This window comes from Seriola lalandi, unplaced genomic scaffold (assembly GCF_002814215.2).
Source record: "Seriola lalandi dorsalis isolate HSWRI2012SDOR001 ecotype SW California unplaced genomic scaffold, Sedor1 jcf7180002054883, whole genome shotgun sequence".
NCBI classification, from domain to species: Eukaryota; Metazoa; Chordata; class Actinopteri; order Carangiformes; family Carangidae; genus Seriola; species Seriola lalandi.
The window spans coordinates 1,078,333-1,104,979 of NW_019525658.1; the positions used below are offsets into that span (position 1 = coordinate 1,078,333).

General features: G+C 40.9%; 1 protein-coding gene across 1 annotated transcript; it reads left to right on the forward strand.

The window, feature by feature from the left end:
- The first annotated feature begins 1,462 nt into the window (after window positions 1-1,462).
- On the forward strand, window positions 1,463-26,647 carry ehmt1a (euchromatic histone-lysine N-methyltransferase 1a). Its single transcript, XM_087171629.1, has 23 exons — window positions 1,463-1,650; window positions 1,820-2,215; window positions 4,056-4,161; window positions 4,893-4,979; window positions 5,607-5,825; window positions 5,982-6,127; window positions 6,393-6,536; window positions 8,617-8,924; window positions 9,055-9,129; window positions 9,238-9,326; window positions 9,888-9,994; window positions 10,477-10,599; window positions 12,640-12,741; window positions 12,842-12,946; window positions 14,416-14,570; window positions 15,724-15,891; window positions 18,669-18,813; window positions 20,593-20,670; window positions 20,946-21,061; window positions 22,039-22,125; window positions 22,241-22,319; window positions 25,326-25,501; window positions 26,096-26,647. The coding sequence occupies exons 2-23, from the start codon at window positions 1,856-1,858 to the stop codon at window positions 26,214-26,216; spliced, it is 3,096 nt and encodes a 1,031-aa protein (XP_087027755.1). The 5' UTR covers window positions 1,463-1,650; window positions 1,820-1,855; the 3' UTR covers window positions 26,217-26,647.

Consider the following 26,647-nt stretch of genomic DNA (forward strand, 5'->3'; position numbering starts at 1 on the left):
AAATAAATAAATAAAACACAAAAACACAAAATTAACTTAAATAAATCCAGCAGTCATTAACTTAAGGGCTTTCTTATTATCCTTAATAAGCTTCAGAGACTTACTCAGCCATTGATTTATACACATTTACATTTAAAATACCTGCATTTATGTATAAAAAACTTCCCTAATAACAGTAAAATATTAAGAAGAAAGTCCAAATTCCGATTTTCAACACATAAACCAAACTTCTGGCCGGCTCTGCATATCGCTCCAGAAAGACTGAACTGATTCATATTGGGTTTTTTTCTAAACAATTGTTTTAAAACATTACATTTTTTTTACTTCTTTTTTTTACATCTACATTTATGTATTTCCATTATAGTGTTTCCGATTTACAGCATTTTCAGCTGTTTAAACATGTTCTTTTGTATTTTAAATCATTTATTTGCATAATAAACATCTAGCTATTTGTGCTTTTTTTCAAATCAAATCTCTATTTATGAAACAGTGCATTAACAATGACAACCTATACAAAAATCATATTTTGTTTAGAAATAAAAATAATAATAACTAAAATGAATTTAATAAAGAAGAGAGAGAGACACTTTTCTGGCATACAGTGCTTAAATGTGACAGTGAATAAATGAAACAGAAAGAAAAGAAAAAGGCACATAGTTTAAAAAGACATACTGGGTGAGGGTCCTTTTCAAGTAAGACAAATAAGTCCATAAATAAGTAAATAAGTTTCTGGGCGTTTCTCTCCGTCACACATTTAAGTGATTTTGTGAATAGATTAAGATCATTCTTCCAACCCTTGATAAAGGGCTTGACCTTTAAATAAATAAATCTATGAATAAAATGCTTACCTAACAGAATCAAATTATTTATCAGATCATCTAAATTCTTGTCCTTTATAAGTAATCCAGCTTTAACCGACATCATATCTAGTGGTTGTGGTCAAACATTTTTGGATTCACACTGGAAGAAAATATGTGCTACAGTCTCAATATCTCACAATATCCACATGTTGTTGCTCCAATTAAATATTATTTCTTTGGCTTTAGGTAGGACTGGATAGGATAAATAATGTTTCCTTATTTTCTTCTCCTCTTCATCACTGTATTGTTGAAGGAAAATGACCAAAAAGAGTCTTTGTGCAGAATAAAGGACTTCAGCCACTTCAATTTCAGATCCCCATTCATGACAGAGAAATCTGTGGCATTCAGGCCGCCCTGTTCGACAGCCTTCACGATGTCAGCTTTCCTAATCTAATGGCATTTGTTTTTCAAATGAAGTTGGAATTAACATTGTTTATTAATCGAGTCATTGCATCTGAAATTAAAAAAAAAAAAAAAAAAAAAAGTAAAAAGTGAAGTGTTTCAGTCTTTCCGAACCCGTGACGACGTGAATGCAGCGCAGGCAGCGTCTTACGTGCAGTGCGCGCGGGGGCGGAAGTGGAAACTCTTGTCTTCCTGTTCATCCCTTCCCATCTTCGCTCGTACACAGCTACATCGACTGGAGCTGGAAGGTAAAAACTCTGCTGCTTCAACTTTTCACCACGGCCTCGTTTTAACTGCCGGTGATGTTTGTACCGCGTTGAAGCGCTGTTTGTCTCCGTGTTCCTGCCTTGCTCCGAGCTCTGCTCTTTCCTCCATCTTTAAACTCATAGTAAGTTAAAAACGTGATAACTAGTGTTGTACTATTCATTGTCTTTCATGTTGAATGTTGCACAGACACTCATACTGTATGTACTGTTCAGTAAACACAGTTCCTCAGTGTCTGTGACTCTGACGTGATATTTTAAAGGGTGGAGTAAAAGTTGTTTTCAACTCCACAGGTGCTCCTGAACCCACCACAGTCTGACTTGACAGTAATGGATCAAAGTGGAGCCAGTGAGGGGCCTGGGCCAGGCAGAAGACCCCCCATTCTCTCCGCCAGTACACCCATGGGTGCCAAGAGGCAAGTAGCACAGAGTGGTCAAATGTCCAAAGTGAAGATAACGCCCTTCCACAGCTCACCCATAGTCAGCGGTGTTGGAGCTCTGTGCAGCAAACGACCAGGATCAGCTGCTGGGAAGCTGCTGGCCTCTCCTGGCAGCCTGTTTCTGGACACACCTGGACGTCTGACTGCTCCACCTGTTAGAGAGAGACACATGGCTGCTACTGCTGGAGGCTCAGAGGAACAAACTCCCACCTCAGGCTCTTTAAAGGCTGCAACTGGAGAAAAAACACAGGCAAGTCCTTCTGTTGTTAAGACAAACGGAGGATCAGCGTCTGAAGGGTGTTAAGTAATTTAATGTAACATAAATGATTAAGATCATTTTTTAAAATTCCAATCAAAGGTTCAATTTTGTCAACCAGTGATTCTCAGTGATAATTTGAGTGAGAAAAACAATACTGAGTTGTACATCTGTGTGCATGAACTACTTAACATACACCTTCAAAATAAAAGGAGTCAGTCAGTACATATTCTTAAGGTAATATAATTAGTTTTTTCTAAATTAAAGCTAAGATTAATAATTATTATCTTACAGCATGTGTCCAGTATGCTGCTCATAATAAAGGGAGCATGTAAACTAGAGCTGTAGATGGAGCTTCTTTTATTATTAATGCATCATTTGTATGAGAGAACTGAGATATAACTCTTGCTTTAACAATCAAAGAGGAACTGCGTAGTGGATAACAGCTGTAATTGCACATGTATTAGCCTGTGCTTGCATTTAGCTTGCTTAATCATTGATAACTGCATTATATAATCTCCATGTTTTTACTCAGGAAGATCCACAATATAGAATATGAACATTTCACCTAATCTGACTGCATGACCAACAACTTGATAGCTTTTATTTGTGCAGTACAAAGTGCTTTAACAAACGACAAATGAGATAAAGTAATGAAATTAAACAGTAAGAAATAAAAGCAGATAAATGTCATATAGTCCAGGAGATATAAAATGATACTAGTGAGTTAAAAACTAGTTTAAAAGTGTGTTTTTATTAGATGTTTAAAAGAAAACACATATGCGTACATGCACAGTCACTTTTAGTAGCGAACCTGGACTTAGGAACAGAGACTGCTGCACTTCTAAGGGCTCAGCAGGTCAGAGATGCAGCTTGAAACAAATCTATTTTCTGCTTTAAGTAAGTGATTGATATAATTTATAACAGTATTATGGAAGTAATGGGAAGTCTATGAAAGGATGCTGAAGTTGCAACTTAAGAAAACACACGAAACAGACAAACACAAACAGCTTGAGAAAACATCTTCATCAGTTTGACAACACATGAGCTGCAAATACTCACAACACAACACAAGTGTTTCCAGGGGACACTAAACAGTGATGAACCTGGCCTGCTCACAATTGGGCATTGAACAAGGTTCATTGCTTTGTATGTTATTTTTTTGCTTCAAGTCCAATAGCGACAGTGTGTGTGTGTGTGAGAGAGAGAGAGAGAGACAGGGAAGAGACAGGAGAGAGCTCTCAGCGCCACTGTACAATGTGCTGTCTTCTCGAAGTTCCAGTTAAAGGGCAGATCAGCTGAAGACGTTTTAGTTCTATTTTTTCACTGAGTGCAGAATACAGACATTTACAGTGATTCAGACAGGATGAGACAAAGGGATGATTATACTGAGAAGCCATTTGGACTTGGTTTTTTAATTTGAGATCTCAATCAAAATTCCTCTCCAGATGACTTGGTATTAGTTGGCATCAAGTTTCCCATTGATTTCAACCATCAGGCTCAGTGAGGCAAATGTAATTATCTCCGTCTTACCCTTGTTAAATGGGAAAGTTATAGGACATCATGACTCAGTATCATCAAAGCAAACTACAAGAGGGTTGACAGGAAGATATAATTCTGTAAAAATGAAGCAATATGCTGTTTCTATCCATTATATGTTCAAAGGGAAGCACACAGACTGAAAGGTTGTAAGGAAGAGAGAAAAGTTTGAAATCATACTTCTCACTAGAGGTAGACCAGTTTGTGGTTGTATTGTAATATTGCAATAACTGCTTTGTCCTTGGCTTTCTTATTTATGGAATAAGAAATAAAGGATGTTGTCTTCTCTTCAAAGCCTGCGAACAAGAAGGCAGCACCACTCAACGCAGAGCTTTGTCACAGCCAGAGAGGCAAAGGCAAAGAGAAGAGAGCTGTCTCCACCTCTGCCAAACCTCCGCCAGGTTAGCTCATCCTCTCTTTACAAACTATACTTTCAATTATCCCAGATGGAAAACGGGAAGCAGCAGCAGAGAACAACCAGCTGCTGCAGTATATGGATTAAATGATTGTTTTAGAATGTGGACTGTTTATTAGGTACAGATGTAAGCATGGATATAGACATATAATGTGTACATAACATAGCGTAACAGATTGCACTGAACATGTCTCACATTATTAGAATTATCATTTGATTCAACTCCTGTGCAAAAATACAATGTTTTTTTTGCACAGAATGTTTCATATTAACATATTTTTAATCCTAATACCTGTTACAATCAGTTTCAGTGTTATTAAACTGTGTTTACATTTGATTTCTTTATTTGTTGATGAACTTTTCACACTATACTGCGTGACTGTATTTTCCTTATGGCTGGGAAATCTGCAGTAATGTACATTTCTCACTGATGTCAATAAGTTTTAATGTTTCAGAACATCATCCTCCCGTTTGTTTTCCTATTTTGGATTTTATTTGTTGTTCTGAATACAAGTATGTTTTTTAAACATTAATTGTTTTAATAATAACATCAGTGTTGTTACTGGAGAGTTACAGCACATTAATGTCAAGGTTACACTGCTTTATCAAGTGTGTAATAACAGTTTTTCCATGTCCTAATAATCAGTTTCTGAAGTAGAATGAAGCAGATGAATTCTGGCCTCCATGTCTCCTCACTGTGTGTTTTCTCTACTGTAGCTGTGAAGAGGAAGAAGAGGAAGATGGGAATGTACAACCTGGTCCCCAAAAAGAAGACCAAGGCCCTTAAACAGCAGGAGAAGGCAGGTGCATTTATTTATTAGGCCACCAATGAAATCATAGATTTCTCTGGTTTGAGATTTGATGGAAACATTTGTGATAATGTAAGAACACAACTCAACAACATATACAACAGAGGTCTAGTTGTTTTTAGACAGGAGAAGTTACAGATTGGAACTTTAAATCTGATCAGTCACAGCATTTAGCTGTTAGTGTCTGCTGCCACACTAATGCCTCAGTTCAAATAAAGCCACTTTGTGGGCGTATGAGCTACACTGTACCTGCCAGGTGAGTGTGATGCCTGACACTGGAACATTAGTGACATGCTGTGCATAGGTGGCACATGCCTTGACTTCTGGCATCACTCACAGGCTCTACCTGTGCTAGCAGCAGCACAAACACTGGAACAGTTTTTAAATGGGATTGTTTGATTCTTCTTCTAAAACATGTAATCGTAACCTGCAACCAGCTCAATAATGGCAAAATAAGAGCATAATAAATAAAGATAAGGTAGCCAAGTAAAAACAGTTGAGTTATTACCACTAACTGATATGTTTGTCTTTCTTCCCTGACAAAAAGTGTCTTCTTTAACTTCCTGTCTTTATATCTACAAGTCTTGATAAGTACAAATGTCACCTGTTTTCAATCAGAAAGAGGAGCCAGGAGTCAGTGTGGAGAAGAGCCGAGCTGCAGCAGATGAAAAAGCAGTGATTCCACCAGAGGCTCTGAAGGTCGCAGAACAGACAGCTGTCAGAAAGGAATCCCTGAAGGAAGCAGAAGCAGGAGAAGGCAGCCATGTTGAATACACAGAGCTGGCTTTGGACTGTCTTGACCTGAAGGCTCAGGAGGAGCTGCTCTCACCTCCCACCTCAGGTGATTACAGCATCTCAGTCAGTGATGTGACTTCATAAGAATTCACCTGAATTCATGATGTCCCCTTTTTCTTCTACAGAATGAATGAGTAGTTAAAGGTCACACAGGTCAGTTTCTTGGTGTGCTGTGTAGTGAAGTAACAATGTGTGTGTGCAGGTGTAGCAGTGGATGCTGATGTGACGGAAACACACCTGGCTGAGGAGTTACCTCTGTGCTGCTGTCGTATGGAGACTCCTCACTGTGGAGGCAGCCTGTCCTCACTGGAGCAGACCTGCATGGCCATGGAAAGCACGGATGGAACAGTAAAGATGATCTAAATGAATAAAAACACCACTTTGATATTGGAGTGTTATTAAATATCAGATAAAAACCAGAGACGTGTTTAACCAGAGAACAAAAAACAGTGAATACATGTTGGATATGATCAAACTAAAAACTATATCAAATCTGGAGCTGGGGGTCATGATGAGTTCAAATGCACTGGTGGTTTTGAAACCTTTTGGTTTTAATGTTGTAACAGTATGGTTGCTTATTTTTGTGAACGCCTCCTTTATTTCCTCTCCACAGCCAAGTCCTTGCCAGAGACGAGTGATGAAGCAGGAAATGATGCGACCCTCCAACGCGGTCCAGCTGCTGGTTCTGTGTGAGGACCACCGGGCCGGTATGGTCAAACACCAGTGCTGCCCTGGCTGTGGACTCTTCTGCAGGGCGGTGAGGGGAAACAGAGCAAACTGATGGTGTAGATACATCATGTTATGTAGTTACAGTAGAAGTTCCAAGGGAAAATTTCAAGTAGATTTCTTCTGCCTTTTTCTTCACTTTCATTGTCTCTGTCTCCTCCTAGTGTTTGTTCTTTGTCTTTTTCTTAAACCCTCCTGTTTTACTGTTTCTCTTCCTTCTTATTTATGTCCATCTCCCTCTCATCTCTCTTCCTATCCTCTGTGTCCATCTTAATCTTCTTCCTCTCCCTCCTCTCCTCCCTCTCCTCCCTCTCCATCCACCTCAAACTCTAAAGCAGTGATTTCTAACTAGTGGTACATGAACCTCAGAACATACTTTTGCAGTTAGTGGACAAATTGTTGAGCAGTTCAGCTACTCTCAAAGAGTAAAATTATTATTATCATTATTGTTATTGTTGTTGTTGTTGTTGTTGTTGTTGTTGTATTCAAAGAGTAATAGTAGTAAAACAGTTTGAATAAGTAGGTAAAGGTAATGAATCAATGGTTGAAATAACTAAAAGTGAATATTTGTTATAGTTACCTGAAAGAAAGTGTAGAGTGGGGCGTCCACTATTCCGAAGGTCGATGGTTCAATTTCCAGGACCTCCAATCCGCATTTCAAAGTGTCCTTGGGCAAGATACTGAACCTCGATGTATCGTGTGTGTGTTTGTTTTTGAGTGTGTGTGTGTGTGAGTGTGTGTGGGGATGGTGGTTGTTGGTTATGGATAAATGGTTGAAATAGATACAAGAAGTTAGGGATAATTGGTAAAGGTCAAAAATGAACAGCTGAAATAGTCAGATATCAGTGGATAAAAAGGTGCAGAGAAGTGATGGATAAGTTATGCAAGTAGATGTAGATTAAATTAGAAAAAATTAGAATTATTTGCCAGATTAGCGTTGTCAGATTGTCAGGTAAAGTAATGGATACAGTGCCTTGCAAAAGTATTCACCCCCTTGGTGTTTTTCCTATTTTGTTGCCTGACACCTGTCATTTAAATTGATTTTTATTTGGATTTTATGAAATGGATCTACAGAAAATAGTCCAAATTGGTGAAGTGAAATGAAAAAAAAAATGTAATCACTCCGAGAACACCATCCCCACAGTGAAGCATAGTGGTGGCAGCATCGTGCTGTGCGGAAACACTGGGACATTCTTGAGGAAAACCCGTTTCAGTCTTCCAAAGATTTGAGAAAAGAGGTTCACCTTCCAGGAGGACAATGACCCTAAGCTTACTGCCAAAGCAACACAGTAGTTTAGGGGGAAATATTTACACGCCTTGGAGTGGCCTAGTCAAAGCCCAAAGCTGCAGCAGTTTTGCCTTGAAGAATGGGCAGAAATCCCAATGGCTCCAAGAGACTTGCTAGCTGTAATTGCTGCAAAAGGTGGCTCTACAAAGGGCTGATTTTGGGGGGGTGAATAGTTATACACGCTCAAGTTTTCAGATTATTTTAATCCTATTTTTTTTATTTGTTTCACAAAGAAATGTTCTGCATCTTCAAAGTGGTGGGCATGTTGTGTAAATCAAATTATACAAACCCCCTAAAATCCATTTTAATTCCAGGTTGTAAGGCAACAAAACAGGAAAACTGCCAAAGGGGGTGAATACTTTTGCGAGGCACTGTCTATGGTTGATACAGAGAGCTTGAAAATAGAAAAATAGAAACCTGGATAAACAGGTGAAATACTAAATGTTGAAATAGAACAGCTAAAGAGCTAAAAGTAGCCCGGTGGATTAAAGTTCTGCTACTCCAAGTGGTGGGAAAGCAAACTTGACCAAACCCACCTAAACATTGATGGTTCAACTGGATGTAAAAATATATTTTAACAATGTCTCCCTTTATGTAATTGAAAGTGTTTAATAACATCAGCTTTAAAATCAATTCAAATTCAACTGGAAAATAGAATGTGGTGTGTATGAAGGAATCTCACAGGGTTTTTGGTACATCAAGTTAAGAAGCTTTAATGGTTTTTCGCTCTGCCAAGAAGAAAAAGAAACTTGACAGTTTCAATACTTTGGATATTTAAATCCTGAACTTCTTCACTTTAACCTCTCCTCTGTCTGTCCCACAGGGCACCTTCATGGAGTGCAGGCCATATGGCAGCATCTCCCACCGCTTTCACCGCAACTGTGCCTCCATCTTGAAGGACTGCAGATTTTGCCCTCACTGTGGAGAAGACGTCAGCGGAGCAAAGGAGGTCACGGTGCCGAAGGCCGATCAGTCGCCCTCTGTACCCAGATCTAACCCCAGGCTGTCACTTCCAGCTGTGCCCACGCTGGCCACCCTCCCCTCAGGACCAACCAGACCTGCTGTTCCACAGATACTCAGAGCCAAGAAGACCAGCGAGCCGCAGAGGAGCAGAGACGAGAGCCCGAGCAGGTGACACAACATGTCCTCTCATCTTACTTAGAAGGATGCAGATACATTTGAAATTACTGAACTCACAACTATTTTATAAAAATCCAGTTTATTCCAAATAAAAATCTCACTGCTTGTTTTCTTCTCCAAGGTTGAAAGGCGAGGCTGCAGAGAGACAACCTAAAGAGTCACTGGAGAGCATCCTGATGGCACTGGATGATGAGAAGTAAGGTTAACCAGGAAATATTTGGACATCAGTCTGCAAAAAATGCAGCCTGGCCGCCCAGTCTGCCCTCTTATGTCAATAACTGATTGAGAACTTTATTCTTTTTAGCCTGAAACCAAAGAAAGTGAAATACCCCACAAGGCAGCTGTACATCTCTGCAAAGCAGGGAGAGCTCCAGAAAGTCATTCATCTCTTAGGTAACCTACATATGTGATTTGAGTGAGTGAATTCAGCTACAATAACTTAATGTACACTCACTGAGCACTTACAGGGTTTCTACTGATGTATTCTAAACCAGGCTGCCTGCTGGACCTAAGGTGCCCCCCCCCCTCCGACCCCTAAGCATCAGGAACTTTGGGGTTGGTTCGGTTGGAAACCTAGATGTAATGAAATGTAATAATCTCTCATCAACCAGCTCTTTGTTCGCTGTGTGTGAAAATCCAGGAGATCAGCAGTTTGAGAGACACTCAGACCAACGTCTGACACATGTCACGGTCATATTACGTCTTCATTCTGATGTTTGATGAGAACATGAACTGAAGCTCCTGACCTGGATCTGCAGGATTTATCTGCCCATCCTTGTGCCATTCTGCCACCATCAGCAACTTTGCACAGCCATTGAAGTCACATGATTGGCTGTTTGGATAATCGCATGAATAAGCAGGTGTACAGGTGTTCCTAATAAAGTGCTCAGTGAGTGTATGTTTTTTTTAGTACCTGTATTATCACACTGGTGCACCAAACTTTGTACATTACAGTTGATGGGAAGGACCCCAACTTTTTGATGGAGGGCCAAAGCAAACGCACCCCTCTCCATGCCGCAGCTGCTGAAGGCCACCATGAGATCTGCCACATGCTGGTCCAGGTGAGGAGACCGGGGCTTCACCACAGGAAATACAGGTGTATTTCTCGCTGGACAAAAACTGTCAGACTGATGCATATTTGGTCCTAACATTAGGCCTTGAATTAAAAGCATTTTGTCAACTTTCTCAACTTAAGAACTCACCTCTGTCTCAGTCCGACCATGTATCCTTTTCCTCATGTGGACCCATGACAGTCGCGATCATACACATATCAAAACAAAAGGTTAAATGCTATTTTAACATGCCAGACTTAAATCCCCCTTCAGTACCATGGATAGCGACTGTGGTGTGCTTTTAACTAGTCTGAACCAAGAGAAATGAATTCAATGTTTTAAAGCTGCAGGAGGCAGTGCTCCATGTTAGCTGCTGTTAACTGTTACCAACATGTCCCCTGCCCTGTCCAGAAATCCTGTCAAGGTCACTGTCTTACAGTAATTAGTGTGTGTGTGTGTGTGTGTGTGTGTGTGTCTGTCTGTGTGTGTAGGCTGGAGCCAACCTGGACATGTTCGATGAGGAGCAGAGAACACCACTGATGGTGGCCTGTGAAAACAACCACCTGGACACAGTGAAGTACCTGCTTAGAGCTGGAGCAGCCATCAGCCAAAAAGTGCGTCTGGACACAGTCTGTTGGATCATCTCAGTTTCCTACTGTCAAATTCTGCTTCTTCATCCATCCCTCTGTCCAGTCTCACTCTATCAGCTGCTGCCACTGCTCAGTCCGTTCAACCACTAGTTTTAAAATCACAAAATGAAGGTTATTATTTTCACCATCTGAAGAACTTATTTTAGGGTAGCATCTCTCAACGGGGGCGGTTCAGAGACAGATGACTGAATTGACCATAGGTTGTACTGAGTAGGGATGGGTGTCGTTAAGAGTTTAACGGTACTGCTACTTTTATCGATCCCACTTATCAATCCGGTACTTTAACGGGAATGTTATCGGTACTTTTTTGTCATTTTGTAAGAAAAAAACAAAACAAATGAAGAACAGAATTAACATTACTTATTTTCTCATAGCATTGCTTAACAAACGAACAAAGAACGTGCCCATAACAATCAAATGACTATTGGTTACTTTTCATCATTAACCCATGTTTGTATAAATACAAGATGTAACTAGGTGCAATACTAGTGACATTTGAAAATGAATTAGTGCAGCTTTAAATGTGATTTCGTCAGTGCACTATACACCAATCAGCCATAACATTATGGCCACTGACAGGTGAAGTGAATGACACTGATTATCTCGTTACAATGGCACCTGCCAGTGGTGGGATATATTAGGCAGCAAGTGAACATTCAGTCCTGAAGTTGATGTTGGAATGGGTAAGTGTAAAAATCTGAGTGACTTTGACAAGAGCCAAATTGTGATGTCTAGACAACTGAGTCAGAGCATCTCCAGAGCTGCAGGTCTTGTTGGGTGTTCCCGGTCTGCAGTGGTTAGTACCGACCAAAAGTGGACAACCGGAAGGATAAGGGAGGACATGTGGTGAACCGGTGACAGGGTCATGGGCGCCAAAGGCTCATTGATATGCGTGGGGAGTGAAGGATAGTCCGTGTTGTCCGAGCCCACAGAAGAGCTACTGTAGCACAAACTGACGAAAAGGTTAATGCTGTCTCTGATAGAAAGGTGTCACAACACACAGTGCATGGCAGCTTGCTGCATGTGGATGGTCAGAGTGAGCCCTGACCCCTGTCCACCGCTGAATATGGGCACGTGAGCATCAGATCTGGACCACCGACCAATGGAAGTAGGTGACCTGGTCTGATGAATCAAGTTTTCTTTTACATCATGTGGACAGCCGGGTGCGTGTCCATCGCTTACCTGGGGAAGAGATGACACCATGTGCACTTTGGGAAGAAGGCGAGTCAGCGAGGGCAGTGTGATGCTTTGGGCAATGTTCTGCTTGGAAACCTTGGGTCCTGCCGTTCATGTTGATATTACTTTGACATGTACCACCAACCTAAATATTGTTGTACTCCTTCATTGAAGTGGTATTCCCTAATGGCAGCGGCCTCTTTCAGCAGGAGAATGATGCCGCCGCCCTGCAACTGTGCTCAGATTCCTTAGATCTCAATCCAGTTGAGCGTCTCTGGGATGTGCTGGACAAACAAGTCCGATCCATGGAGCCCCCACCTCACAACTTACAGGACTTAAAGGATCTGCTGCTAGAGTCTTGGAGATACCACAGGGAACCTGTTGGTCTGTGGAGTCCATGCCTTGATGGGTCAGAGCTGTTTTGGCGGCAAAAGGGAGGCCCACATAAAAATAGGCAGGTGATCATAATGTTATGGCTGATCTGTGTCAGACAAATTTTAATGGTAGAATATAGGGTATAAGTGTATGGAGTCCTCAGAAGTCTGTGATTCATCTGGAAGGAAGGAGGACTCTCTCATTAAGTGATAAAAGTACACCATTTTAATTAACCTCTCCATCTCTAAGCCTGGACTCGTCTTCAGAGGGAGGGAAAGGATTAGGTACAGAAGATTTCTGAATTGAGACACATTCTTCATTATATCTTTTCCAATATCCTCTGAGTTTTAATTCATTGAGTCCAAGCACCAATGAAATGCCCTTTTCTTTTGACATGTTACAGTGGTGGCAGCAGTGCAGTGTTGTTCAATGTGAATCATGTTGTCATCCCAGGATATCATGGGTTTCACCTGTCTGCATCTGGCAACTAAACTGGGACATTATGACATAGTCCATCATCTGGTGTCCAAGGCTTCCAAACACATAAACTGTCAGGTAAAAACATACATTACCTCATTGACTAACTGCTGCTAAGAGCTAATGCTGTGTAAATAAAGAGTGGTGTGTTTGAGTTTCACATCGTGTGTCTGTGTAGGATGACGGGGGATGGACTCCCATCACCTGGGCCATCGAGTACAAGCACAAGGAGATGGTCCGCCTGTTGTTGTCCAGAGGGGCCGATGTTAACATCAGAGACAAGGTCAGTTCCTGGGTTAGATTCCTTCAGTGTCAGTGGTTCAGGAAATCAAACAGACCCAGTGATTCTAACTGTTAAAAACACTGAATGAAGCAGTTTGACATTTAAAGTCAGTGTTTGAGCGACGCTGTACGGAGGACAGAGACTCAGGGAAGAGTTGGAGCTGAGATTGATGCTAACCTTTGTTCTGATTGTTTCTCTGATAATTTATGAAGCAGATGTTCAACAGGTTTTTACCAGCAGCTGAATTATCCACACAGTGTCCTCCTCTCCATAACAAACACACCAGGGGATTAAAACCAGTAGAAACACCCAGAAAGCAGTTTGACTTTAAAACTCAGAGATTCACTGACGCTCTTCAGTGACACAGGACAGGACGTCTCCAGCAGCTGGGAGCTGAGCTGTCTAACATTTCCTCAGCTTGTTTCTCTGATAACTTCAGATCCAGACGTCCGACGACTAAAATCCTTCATCTGGTTCAAATATAAAGCTGAAAACCACCAAGGTGTCAAAAGTGTATGTGGCTTAAAACTCGATAAAAGTCAATGTTGAGCTTCTGTCAGACAAACACACTGACACATGATCATAGAGGATATGATGTCACTGACAGGCGACCAGTGAAACATTACCATGATTAAAATCACAGATTTCTCTGGTTTGAGAATTGATGGAAACATTTGTAAGAACATGTAAGAACACAACTGAACAACATATAGAACATAGGTCTAGTGGACTAATTTAATTATTATTGTTCATTTATTATTAACTGTTATTATTATTATTATTATTATTATTAACAATTAGCTAATGGACAGATGAATTTCCTCTAGGGGAATGATCAGTGTGGTAAAAAAAAGAGTAACTCCAGCTCATTAACATCTCTGTTCATTAGTCGACCGAATGCAAATCATGATGGATGGAGCAGGACACCATGGAGGAAGTAGCTCATCTCCACAATAAAACACATTATTATGGCCCATGGCACACCACTGGTGCTTACTGTTGAGTGTGTTGTAGTTGTAGGAGAGATGGCAATTTATAGATGCCACTATGAATGCAAGCTTGTAAAAACAAATACCTAATTAAAAGATGACTCCAAGAATAAAATCCAATAGAAAACTTCAAGTATTTCAAAGTGGAAGGTAGAACAACAAAAGTATCCAGCATTGAGCAGCTGAATCAGAACATCTCTGAGACTGGAATTATAAGATTACACTCTCAATATTGACTTTTGTTGCGGTTCTTAAATATGGACCTTTCATTATCGTTTGATTAGTCAAACATTTCTGTTTTTCAGACAGTTGCCTTCATTCTTTTTGGTCTTTTGCTAAAAGAATTAATACAGTGTCGAATGGACAGGATTTGTAATTACTGAACATGTTGGTGATGTCGATCAGGGGTGTGCTGGTCGGACCCCCACCCCGTCTCTTGCATAACACCATGACGCCTCCCTGCTATGGTCCTTTGTCCAGGAGGAGAACGTCTGCCTGCACTGGGCGGCTCTGTCGGGCTGTGATGACATTGCCCAGGCTCTGCTGGAGGCTCAGTGTGACCTCAACGCCGTCAACGTTCACGGAGACTCGCCGCTCCACGTCGCTTCCAGAGAAAACTACCTGGAGTGTGTGACGTGAGTGTTTGGTCCTGAAACAAATTTCACTTTCATCATACAAAACTTTATGAAGTTCAGAGCGACCCATTGTTAATACGATGAAAATGGTTCAATCATGGGTGGGGCAGGGGAATTTGGAATGGGTCACACACTCAAAAGGGGGTATTTGGAAAACAATTCAAATTGCATTACACTCAATTATGATATAATAAACATGTACAAGTACAAACTATATTGTACTAAAATGTTGTTAAATGTACATTTGATACATTTACATTTGATTTTTTCAAATGTAAAATCATTGAATATCAGCTCAAAGAACACAAAGAAGGTCACAAGTATGTAGGGAAGTTCCTGATGCCTCATTTCCCTGTTGAGTAAACAAGGACATTTAAAAGGTTGTATGCCAATTTATTGAGACACAGCCTACATACGACCAGAGTTTCATTTAGGCTCTGTGACAAGAAAAATCTTAATTCTACACCACTCAGGGACAACAGTATTCTTCCAACTTGGGGTTTAGCCTTTTAATGTTTCAGCTTAACAGTGCACACAAAGCCAGCTCTTTGACTGGCCTGCTCAGAGCCCCCATACCTTCATCAAGCCTCATCATCCAGCATCACTGTTGGACCTCACTAATGCTCCCTGCAGCCAGGTTACAGCATCTGATGGACGGCGATAAAAACTCCAGCAACGCTTGTAGTAAACAGAGAAGGACCATATCAAACCAACACGTTTCGGCTTGTGACTGAAAAAAAACCCCCCAAAAAACAGTCAATCATATATAAAAACATGCATATCTGCCTATGGGGCTTCTTCAAAGGTGGGTTGGGCCTGTGGTCATGTGGCTTCAGGCCAATCAATGTCTCAGGTTGGTGGGGAACGTCCACTAGAGGACATGGGTGTCACCATGTTTACTGCATTGCCTGAGCAGTTCAGCTAAAGGGTTGTACACAAGGGACCTTGTCCGAAAACGTGTCCATTTGATGTGGCATACTTTTGGCTATGAAGTATATCAGCTATTGGCAAGTATTTTTCTGAAGTATCTGCAGGATATTAGTTTTAGCTTCAAAGCCCCTGTTTTGGTCGCCCCCCCCTTTGCTACATCAGTTTATTGTGTTTTTAAGCTCACTGTGTTCTCTAACCTAACTCAAACATCCTCCATGTGCAGGTTGTTTCTGTCGTGTGGAGCTGATGTCACTCAGAGGAATAAGGAAGGACAGACAGCTCTGGACTGCTGCGCCTATGGCTCCAACGTGTGGACGGCGCTCACCACCAACAAGAAACTCACTGATGCCAGGAGAGGCAGGGACCGCTGTGGAGAGAGGATGCTCAGCAGGTGTGTGTGTGTGTGTGTGTGTGTGTGTGTGTGTGTGTGTTGAAGTTAAAGCTGCATTCATCAGATGTATTTTGGCCACATCATGATTTTAAAAATATTCAAAACTACATTTTTTATGTCAACTTATTGTTGTATTGTTCCACATTTACAGAACCTAATGACTCTGAAACACGCTACTGACTGACTGACTGACTGACTGACTGACTGACTGACTGTAGAACCTGTAGAATGAAAAGCTTGTGGGACATGAGACAAAGAGTGAAGACATAGACATAACAACAACTGAATCAACAAAAGAAGCCTTTCTCATTTCCATATAGTATATATCTGTTTTAGTCGTTTGGTCGTGTTAAACACAGCAAACATTTCAAATTAAATTAATCTTTATTTATTTCTAAAGCTTCAAACACAGACTTCAACATAGTGTATGGTCTATCAGATTTTCAAAATAAAATAAAATTCATTCCACTGACTAAAATCTCTGCTTCAAAGTAAGAGTACTTCATAGAAATGTGGTGGTCAAAAGTACAATATCTGTCTTTAAGAGTAGTGAAGTAAAAGTCCACTACAAAGTAATGTACAGATACTTAAGTACAGTAGTGTAGTAAATGTACTTTGTTACTGTCAACCCCTGCCCACAGGCAATGTTGGTATTTATTAGGAGTCAAGTTTGTGTTCACCTAATGAATGTAAATCCAGGATTGACATTCTCTATTGCTGTTTTTTTTTTTTTTGTCTCCACCAACTCCTCAGAAAAACATATGGCTCTTTGCCCAAGTGCAAAATGCTAACATGCTCACATGTTGATGCTAACATCCTGGTGCTAAGGAGGTATAATGTTTACAGTGCTCACCACCTTAGTTTAGCTTGTCGGAAACTTTCTGATCTGAAAGATTAAGCGATCCTAATCCCGAGGGGGGCATGAACGTCTGAACCAGATTTCATGGTGACAGTTACAGACACATTTCACTAAAACCCCAGAATGTGAACCTCATGGTGGTGCTAGAGGGAGTGCCAGGGCATTAGGATTTGTGCACTGGGCACCAGAAATGTCTGTACAGGGGGTTCATCACAGTGATGGACTGACTCTGGTGAACCATCAAGTGAAGCTGTGAGCTGTGAAGCTACACAGCTCCACAGCACAAAGGGGAACTGCAGAGCTGGTGAAACTTCTTTGCAGATTTGTCGCTGAAAGCGACCCCTGTCACATTATACACAGTCGTATAACCCATATTCTCATATAAAAATATTGATTAGTGCAGTCTATGAATATTTCGCTACAGTAGAGCTGCTTGGATGCAAGAAATCTCACTGTGGTTCTATTAGAAGGAAGAGAACAAGGGGAGCTGGACTGAAGACGTCTCATTCAAGAGGCTTCTTCAGTTCTGGGCTAATGTGGAGCGTTAAACTACTACTACAGCTGAACTGGTTCCCCTGCAGGTGTCAGTGACTGAACGTGACAAACTCAGAGGTTTAATTGTTGAGTAAACGGTCAGTGAGCAGAGCTACAGACCCAAATAGATTCTGAAAGGTCAACTGAGGTTAAAATCAAAACTAAATCTTTTAGTATCACCACAGAAAGAGGTTTCATAGCCTCCTTTCATATTTCACATTAGCCTTCTTTTTCACTACATTATGGAGCCAGAAAACCCACTTTGGCGTCAAGGGGATAGTTCAACATTTTAGAAACTCACTTACTGTATTTGCTTTTCTTTCTGATAGCGACAAGATCAATGTGGATATTATGTGTGTGTTCAGTACAGAGCTGGGATGATTCATGTAGTGTGTCAGCAGAGGGAAGCAGCCGGTCAGGATCCGTCAAAGATGCAGCCACCAACACATCGAAAACTTTTCTGTTTAAGGCGCTGCATCTCGTTTGTTTAATTTGTGAAAGCAACAATTTGTGACTTTGGATGAAGTTATGTGGCCAAATAATTCCAGCACAGTCACTGAACCCAGCTGTTGTTCGCTAAGAAATAGTTGCAGCATGAAACATTTCCTCAAACCTTAAACTGTTGTATGTATATTTCTGTTTGTGTAAATGTTAAACACATTAAACAGTGAGATTTATAGGTGCTGCTCGACGTAACCAGCTGCGACAGAACCAGGCTAGTTGGTTCTTTAAGCTAAGTTATGCTAACCCCGTCAGGACTCCAGCTCTGTACTCAACACACAGACATGGGGAAAGGTTGATATTTATCTTCTGTTGAACTCTCCTTACTGATCTAATGAGACTCGGGTGTGTGTCCTCTGCGCCCTGTTTCTGCTTTTATCTGGATTCCTGAAAAGTTAGGCTTTTTGACCATAGAGGCGTTTATGTTTACCATGCAGTATTCTCTTCATCCGCTTGTCGTGAAGTCTAGAATCGGTACAGTCACATTTTAATGTGTGAGAGTGTGATATTCTTTTGATGCAGATACAGACAGGTGACAGATGAAAGGAAAAACCAACATTCAGTGTCCCAGCTGCCAGAACAGCTTCACTGCTCCTTGTCAGTGATTCATCAAGTCTCTGATATCTAAACATATCCCCTCACATGGTGTTGTGATGATGGTGGCGGAGAGTGCTGTGAGGTGTTCGGTTGTACTGAGATCTGTTGACTGTGAAGGTCACAGCGTCTGATTCACATTATTTTCATACTCATCACACCATCAGTGACCCCTGTGACCTGTGGAGTTATTGAATTTGTGTCCTGACTGTGTATGCATATCCATATATCTTTCTTTTTACAACATATTTGAGTCTGATTTTAAAATCCGAATCTTTCCCTCTCTCAGGGACATCTCTCGGGGTTACGAGGCCATTCCTATCACCTGTGTTAACGGCGTGGACAGCGAGCCCTGCCCTCAAAACTTTAAATACATCCCAGACAACTGTGTCACCTCCCCACTGGACATAGACAAGGACATCACTCACTTACAGGTGGGACCTCAACTCTGGTGTCTGCAAAGATGGCACGACAACATGCACATTTGATTCGACCTTTCTGTGAAAAAGAAGTCTAGTGATAATCTATATTTTTCTTTTTTGTCAATAATTCACATGTTCAGACCCAAGACAACAAGACAACAATGAGTGTATTCTACTAACGAGTGTTCATGTGCATCTAAAGCCGGATATATCGTATTCCTACCGTATACACACACACACACACACACACACACACACACACACACACACACACACACACACACCCTCACCCTCCTGCTGCCAGAAATACTCACTAGAGCACCAAATGTGGATTAATCCGCTCCTGAAAATAGTCCACGAAAATGTATTTATCATTTCCTGCTGTTTGAGTAACAGCAGCAAACTGTTTGAGGAAATCTAAACTAAAACTATATATTTGTGATTCATTCAGCTGTGTGTATTTTCCCCCCTGACATTCAGCTCCCTTTTTGAATGCTATCATTCAGCTATGCTCCTGTTGCACAACAACTCCACGGTCACACTTTTTATACCAGGGATCAGCTGATCATGCTGAGGCCAAAAACAACAGACGACCCTGTAGAAATCAAGAGGAAACACTGAGAATCTCTCCCTCCTGTCGTCATGGGCATGACGTCAGGGGATGGAGCGTGGTGATGTGTTTCACAGAGACACATCTACAGGAAGAAAGAAAGACAGCAGCCCAGACACTGAACTGCAGCCACAACGCTAGGTCCACACTATATACCCAGGGAGTTCCTGGCTGTTGTGTACGCCCTGTCCTCCACTGCTAACCCAGCAACAGCGTGTGACGCCATCCACTCTTTTTCCACAAGACTCCAGAGTCCTGAACCACAGAGCTTTCTTAGTGATCTCTGAGGACTTGACCACGTTCAGTACCAGAGGACCGTGGACCCTGGACCAGGATCAAAGAGGCCTTGAGATTCTACCATGCCCATCACTTTTTGCACATTTGCATTTGTATTTTTTAATTCACTTTCTGTGCATTTATTAGTACTATTTTACTTTTTCACTTCCTCTGTCCTGACAGCATTTTCCCTGCAGGGATTGATTGAGTTTTTCAGATTCTTATTCTGATTATTTTTAATCATCAGCAGGAACCAGTGGGTTACTTTGCTGCAAACTCAGACATTGTTGGTTTTGGTCTTTTCAGAGATTTGTTGGCAGAAGAAAGAAAAATCTAAAACATCACCAGTCTTATCCTTTAACCCTCTGCTGCTGCAACCTTTCTGTTGCTGTGACACATTCCCACATTCCACCATATTGATCTCAAAAAACATGATTTTGGCCTTGTGAACATGATATCTTCAGAACTCCTCAAGGTAATCCCTTCACATTTGGCATAAACGTTCACTTGGACTCAAGGATTTACCGATTATATTTTGGTGGTCAAAGGTCACGGTGACATCAGAAAACACTCTCATATTTGGTTCATATTTGATTTGACTCTGGAGAAACAGGGATGTAACCTGTAACTAGTCTGAGTGGAGGAGGGATACAACCACGAGGAGGTGATTCTAGTTTTGAAAAATGAATTGGAGACTTAATCAAACATGAGCTCACAAACAGAATCAACCTCCATTCACCAAACATCCAGTTTTCACCTGTCCACATGAAAAGAGTTTGAGTAAACTGCTGCTTCTCTCTTTCACTGAGGCCTTACATGATATCATGAGCATTAAAATGAAATAAAAAGATAAAAGCTGAAATTTTTTATAATACTTATAACGACTCATTGATTGTGTCATTCAGCACTGCAGCTGCACAGACGACTGCTCATCCAGCACCTGCATGTGTGGTCAGCTCAGTCTACGATGTTGGTATGACAGTGTAAGTATACACACACACACACACACACGCACACACATATACACACATTCCTTAACAATATTACAATTGTTGGACTAAGTAACAAATATAACAGAGGCTGAAGCGTCTTCTATCTACAGATGAAGAACCAAATATCTGAAAGGAGCAGGTAACATGTTTTATCACGTTTCATTGTGTGTGTGTGTGTGTGTGTGTGTGTGTGTGTGTGTGTGTGTGTGTGTGTGTGTGTGTGTGCGTGCGTGCGTGCGTGCGTGCGTGCGTGCGTGCGTGCGCAGGATGGTCGACTGCCTCTGGACTTCTGTCAGCGGGAGCCCCCGGTGCTGTTTGAGTGTAACCACGCCTGCTCCTGCTGGAGGACTTGCAGGAACCGGGTGGTCCAGAAGGGACTGAGGTAAGAGATGTTGCTGCAGCTCTTCATCTGGTCATGCCACTTTTATCTATAAACATAAGGGTTGGCGATATATGGAATATACTCAGTGTATGGCGGCTTGTTCCATGTGGGATGTATAAAATGACAATATCGCGAACATTGAGTATAAATTGTCACATAATTGTTTTAAGGCACCGGCATGAAGTCCTCTCAGGCGTTTAGCTCCTCTTGCTCTCTTCCTCTCGCAGACACACTCCCCCACCCATCCAGAAAACTCCCCACATGTGTGACGTAGGTAAGGAGGTGTTTGTATCTGGAGCAGAGGGAGCTGAGGAGAGAGGGAAAAAAGTGAAGCGCCAAAGCGAGTTTATGAGACGGAGGCAGATGAACTGGTTCAGAAAAGAGACGGCATCAGACACACTGTCTGCCTCGTGTGTGTTGCTGCTACTGCAGCTCTGTCTTTCTACATACAGTTTGATTTGAGTTTTGTTTACCCTTGTTCAGAGCCAGACACACAGAGAGAGAGAGAGAGATAGAGAGAGAGAGAGCTTCAACTGTTAAATTATTAACATAATATAATTCTAACCAACATTGGGTTTCTGCTATGACCATCTAGTACAGTACAGTACTGTACACTAAATAAGTACTGATTGAGGTGGGCTGATTGAGAATCAACTTTTCATAAAAATAAAAAAGTGTTAAACTGGAAAGGTGTTTATGTATCAAATATGCCTTCCAATATTTTGTGCATCGCTGTCCAGAAATGTTGAGGAAAGCTTGTTTCTTGTTGACTGTGTGCACTGATGGTTCCCATCAAGGGAACGGGAAGGTGACAGTGTACACTCGAAAAAGGATTACCTCTCTCTGTTGAAACTGTGTTTTCTTGAATAAAATCAATGTGATATTTTGTCTTAATTTTCCTCTTAAGCTTGAGCTGCTGCTTTGTCAGCTGCTGGATTACATAACTGCTTTCTTGTTGTTGTGGTTGTTTGTTTCAGAGCTCGGCTGCAGCTCTTCAGGACGCAGACGATGGGCTGGGGAGTGAGGGCCATGCAGGATATCCCTCAAGGAACATTCATCTGCGAGTGAGGACAGGCTCTCATAAGAGAAACGACTGAATTCAGTGTTTTACAGCATGAAATATTGAAGTGCAGCTGTGCTCTGAGTTCTGAGCTCTCTCAACCCCTCCTGCTTCCACAGGTATGTGGGGGAGATCATCACTGACGCAGAGGCTGACAAAAGGGAGAACGACTCCTTCCTCTTCACCCTCGACAATAAGGTGACTGAACGAGTTGACCTGAATTTTTAAAGCTGCAATCGGCAGCCGTGCACATTGGTGGTGAGACACAATTGGACACACAAGTGTTTACAAACTCGGCCATTGTGGGAACTGATGTCCAGTTTTCTATTTCACTTTAAGTTTTTATTTTTATATATTTTTTTTTAGGGCTAGTTATTTTTTGCCTTTATTCTGGTAGTGACTGTGAGAGAGACAGGGAAGTCAGGGAGAGAGAACCATCTCGATTTGAGGGGGTCCTCAACAACAATAATGCAGTATAAACACAATTAGACAGTCCACTTAAAGCTCCATATTTTTCTCTTCTTGATCTATAAGAAGATATAGTTGTGGTTTTAAGAACCAAAAACCATTTCAGTGTAGTTTCATATCTCCTCTCTCAGGCTTCTCTCTGGAACTCTGAGCCTCTCTTCTGATTGGCTGACTGTTTTCTGAGTGATCCAATAAAAATGTAGCTGATTTCAGGGGAACCAAATCCTGCAAGGTTGGATTGTGGATCCATGTGGGTGGGGCTTAGTGACTGCTTTGTTGTGACATCACAAAGTTCCAGAAGTCCTGACGGCTGGTTTTAAGGCTCAGTTTCTGAATACAGGCTGTGTGCATTTCTCTGTGGACTGAAGCTTTGATACTTTCACAGTATTAATATAGAACCTAGACCTGATCTATAATCAAACTACACATGGACAGAGACTTTTAGACTATATGGAGCTTTAAAAGAAAAACAAGAAGATAATTAAACAATACCAAATATAACAAAAAACAATAAATACTGATTAACAGGACACACAAAATCAAAATATTATGTACGAAGCAGAGCATAAACGCAAAATACACTGTCAAGGAAAAAAAACAATAGGCAACCTACAACCCTAACCATAAAGCCATGTTGGCCAATCATAAGCCTGAAAAAAGTATCACTGATTCTGGTAGGGAAACAACAATGGAGTTACAAGACAAAAACTCTGTTGCCCTGTCTACACAACAACTCTTAAAACACAGTCTGTCAGGCTCCTCTGTGGCTGCTGGGAACATTTTGTCAACCAGTAACAGAACTGGAGACAGTAGGAACAACATAACATCATCACCTCCTCAGTCTCCTCAGAGAACATGATGGGAAACCCAGTTTGAGAACCCCTGTAGTAGGTAGAAAGTCTGATCCAGATGGTTTCACTCACTAGAAATTAAGGATGATTTGGTTTATTTTCCTAGATTTCTTCCTCATTTCAGTAATCAGTAATTATAATATTGTACTTAAATACAAGACAAAAAATATGAGCAGTCAGACAGTCAGGAAACAAACTCACTGTATGTGGAGGACAATAATAATAATAATAATAATAATAATAATCTTTATTTATAGAGTGCATTTCTAAACCCATGTTACAAAGAGCTTTACACAAGGCAGCAAAATAAAACATACAGGTCATGTAAGGCAACAATCAAAACAAGAAAAATACAATTAAAGTGTCTTAGTGTTAGTGCAAATAGACCAAAGGAAGTGCCACCAACAAGAGGGCGATCAGCTCAAATCTATAAAAATAAAAAAATAATAAAAAAGTTGTCAATGAGAACAAAAGTAGTCAATGAAATTATGTAAAATTAAATAAATTTGGAAAAAGCTATTCAATAAAAGTTTGTTTCTAGAAGAGATTTAAGATGAAATATAAAAATGAAGGTGGACAATAAAACTATGACTCAAACTGTTGTTGTACACATCCATCACAATTAGACCTGAGGCCTGTACTCTGAAGCAGGAGCTGAGGTTATCGAGGTAACTTCAGGTTTAACTCTGGGTTTTCAGTCCTACAACAGTGGTTCACTTGTTACCGGGGTAAATCACCATGGTAACTGAACTCCTAACGTGCTCCGGATCAGATCAAAACCCGTCAACAGTCAAACTACTGACCAATCAGATCACTGGAAAAACTGAGTCATCATTCCTACAGGATCCTGACAGGGACAAAAAACTTTACAATAAAGTGATCAATAATAAAGATCAGTAGATATTTGTAAAGATCAGTGGATGGTTTTGACTGAGCTTCTAACAAACAGAGGAGAGTTTATCACTAAATAACTACATAATAACTATTGTAGCTTCATTTGACCTGAACACAGATTCTTTTATCCGACAGGATTCCTGACAGTGATGATTCATCACTGCAGTTCAGAACAACATGAGGAGAAATAACAACTAAACCAACAATGATCCACACACTGTTCAAAAATTCCATGATCATACATGCATACACTTTATTCGTGGTTGTGACGATGTTTCTTATAATTAACAACTCCGCCTCTTTCACATGAACGTGCTCGTACCTGGACAGGTAAACCCAGAGTTAACTAAACCAGGTGATAACCAGCTTCGTAGTACAAGTTATCAGGGCGGTCAATGTTGGGTTCAGTTAAACCAGATAACTGATAGTTATCCTTGGTATGTTGAACATGTTGAACATGTTTTGTTTTGTATTGTCAAAATCACAATATGGCCAAGTGCAACATCCAAAATTGAAGGAGCTGCAACTTTTTGATAAAGGTAAAATGTGTCACACCAACAGACAATATATGAATTATATCATAAATGCCTACAGATCATATTCTCCAGACATGAGTGAACACATCCAACAAAAATCACATCATTATAATCTTTATATTTCTTTCAGTGAAAATGTAAAAATGATCACTGCAGCTGAAGTCCTGACTCGTATCACAATCATAATGTCTGTGAAAATTATCGCAATATGATTTTTTTTTTTTTCATATGATTCGATGCTAATCACAGTCTATAGACCCACTTCCTGCTTCTGCTTTGACCTCTTGTACTCACTATAGTTAGTATGGTTGCATTATTAATGACCATTCAGGTTCCTCACTCTGTGTGAATTTTAAAAAGTGTTGGAGATAATCTGGGGAAACTGTTCACAAGCTGTTTTTCTGGTTGTGATGCCACATGTGACTGTGACTCTTCTTGGTTATAATCTCATACAGGTGAAGGAAGTACACTGTATTGATGCAAGACTTTTCGGGAACATCGGCCGCTTCATCAACCACCTGTGTGAGCCCAACTTGCTGGCTGTGAGGGTGTTCACCATGCACCAGGACCTACGCTTCCCCAGGATAGCCTTCTTCTCCAGTCGGTCCATCAAAGCTGGAGACCACATAGGGTGAGTGCTGGAGAAACAGCCTCAGACTATGTCCACGCTACTACGACCTTGTTATAAAACTTTTGTTTTAAAACTCATCTCTTTTGCTATGTGCACCTCTTTAGCTATGTGGACATGACTCCGGAGTTTTCGAGCACCGAAAACGGAGACTTTTGGAAACTGTGCTGTATCCCTTTTATTTTGAAAACTTTGGAAAAATGACATAGACACCCACAGTCTCTCCTATTGGCTCTCATCAGCCTGGACTACCAGTGGTGAATACAACGAGATAGTAAATTACAGTGTGACTGACCTTTTTGTCTTTTCTAGCAGCTGTTGAGGAGTTAAATTCTGTATTTTAACACTGCAGCTGTCTTTGCTGTTCCTTGTTTGTAGTATTTCTTGCAACTAATCAACAGCAGAGTAGACGATCTGCTTCCTTTTTACACCGGCTTTCACATGCTCATTGTATGCGCAATCATTTTCGTTTGAAAACACAGTTTTAAAATGTAAATGTAGTAGTGTGGACATAGTCTCAGCTTGGTCTTCCTCTTCCTGCTCGTTAGAGAACTTCAAAATAAAACTTTTGATGGACTGGGGTCTCTTCCTCACCAGGTTTAACTACGGTGATCACTACTGGAGGGTAAAGAGCAAGTACTTCAGCTGCCAGTGTGGTTCCGTCAAGTGCCGCCACTCAGCCTCTTGCAGAGAGAAGGTCCCTGATGATGACCCCTGATCTCTGTGTGTTTCTGTCTCCTCTCTAATGTCAGAAACTGTCTCCTCAACCAGACACCACATTTTCATCAGGTGAACACCAGCAGGATTTTACGGTTTTCGTTTGAATTCCCAGTTTTAAAGCAGCAAATGAAAGATGAATACAGTTCAAATGTGTCATCCAAGAGCTCAGGATGTGACTTATTTATACATGAGGTCAAGTTTCTATATGAAGAAGAAGAAATACTGTATGTGAGAGAGGGTCTTACTAGTTTTTAAAGAGCCAACAATCAGGTTAAAAAATCTTAACATGATTTTAACATCCACAGACTCTTTTTAATACTGCAAACTGTTGTATCTGTGAGTTAATGAACTAATGTTTTTGGTAGTCTGATCTCTTCTATGAACTTTTTACGACACGTCTAAGTAGCAATTAAACACATTTTTAAAGCA

Bases quoted from the DNA above. Each gene is read 5' to 3' on its own strand.
- ehmt1a (XM_087171629.1), top strand. From the start codon at position 1,856: ATGGATCAAAGTGGAGCCAGTGAGGGGCCTGGGCCAGGCAGAAGACCC. The intron at 18,814-20,592 runs GTGGGACCTCAA...TGTGTCATTCAG, and splicing joins AGGACATCACTCACTTACAG to CACTGCAGCTGCACAGACGA. The intron at 25,502-26,095 runs GTGAGTGCTGGA...CTTCCTCACCAG, and splicing joins AAAGCTGGAGACCACATAGG to GTTTAACTACGGTGATCACT.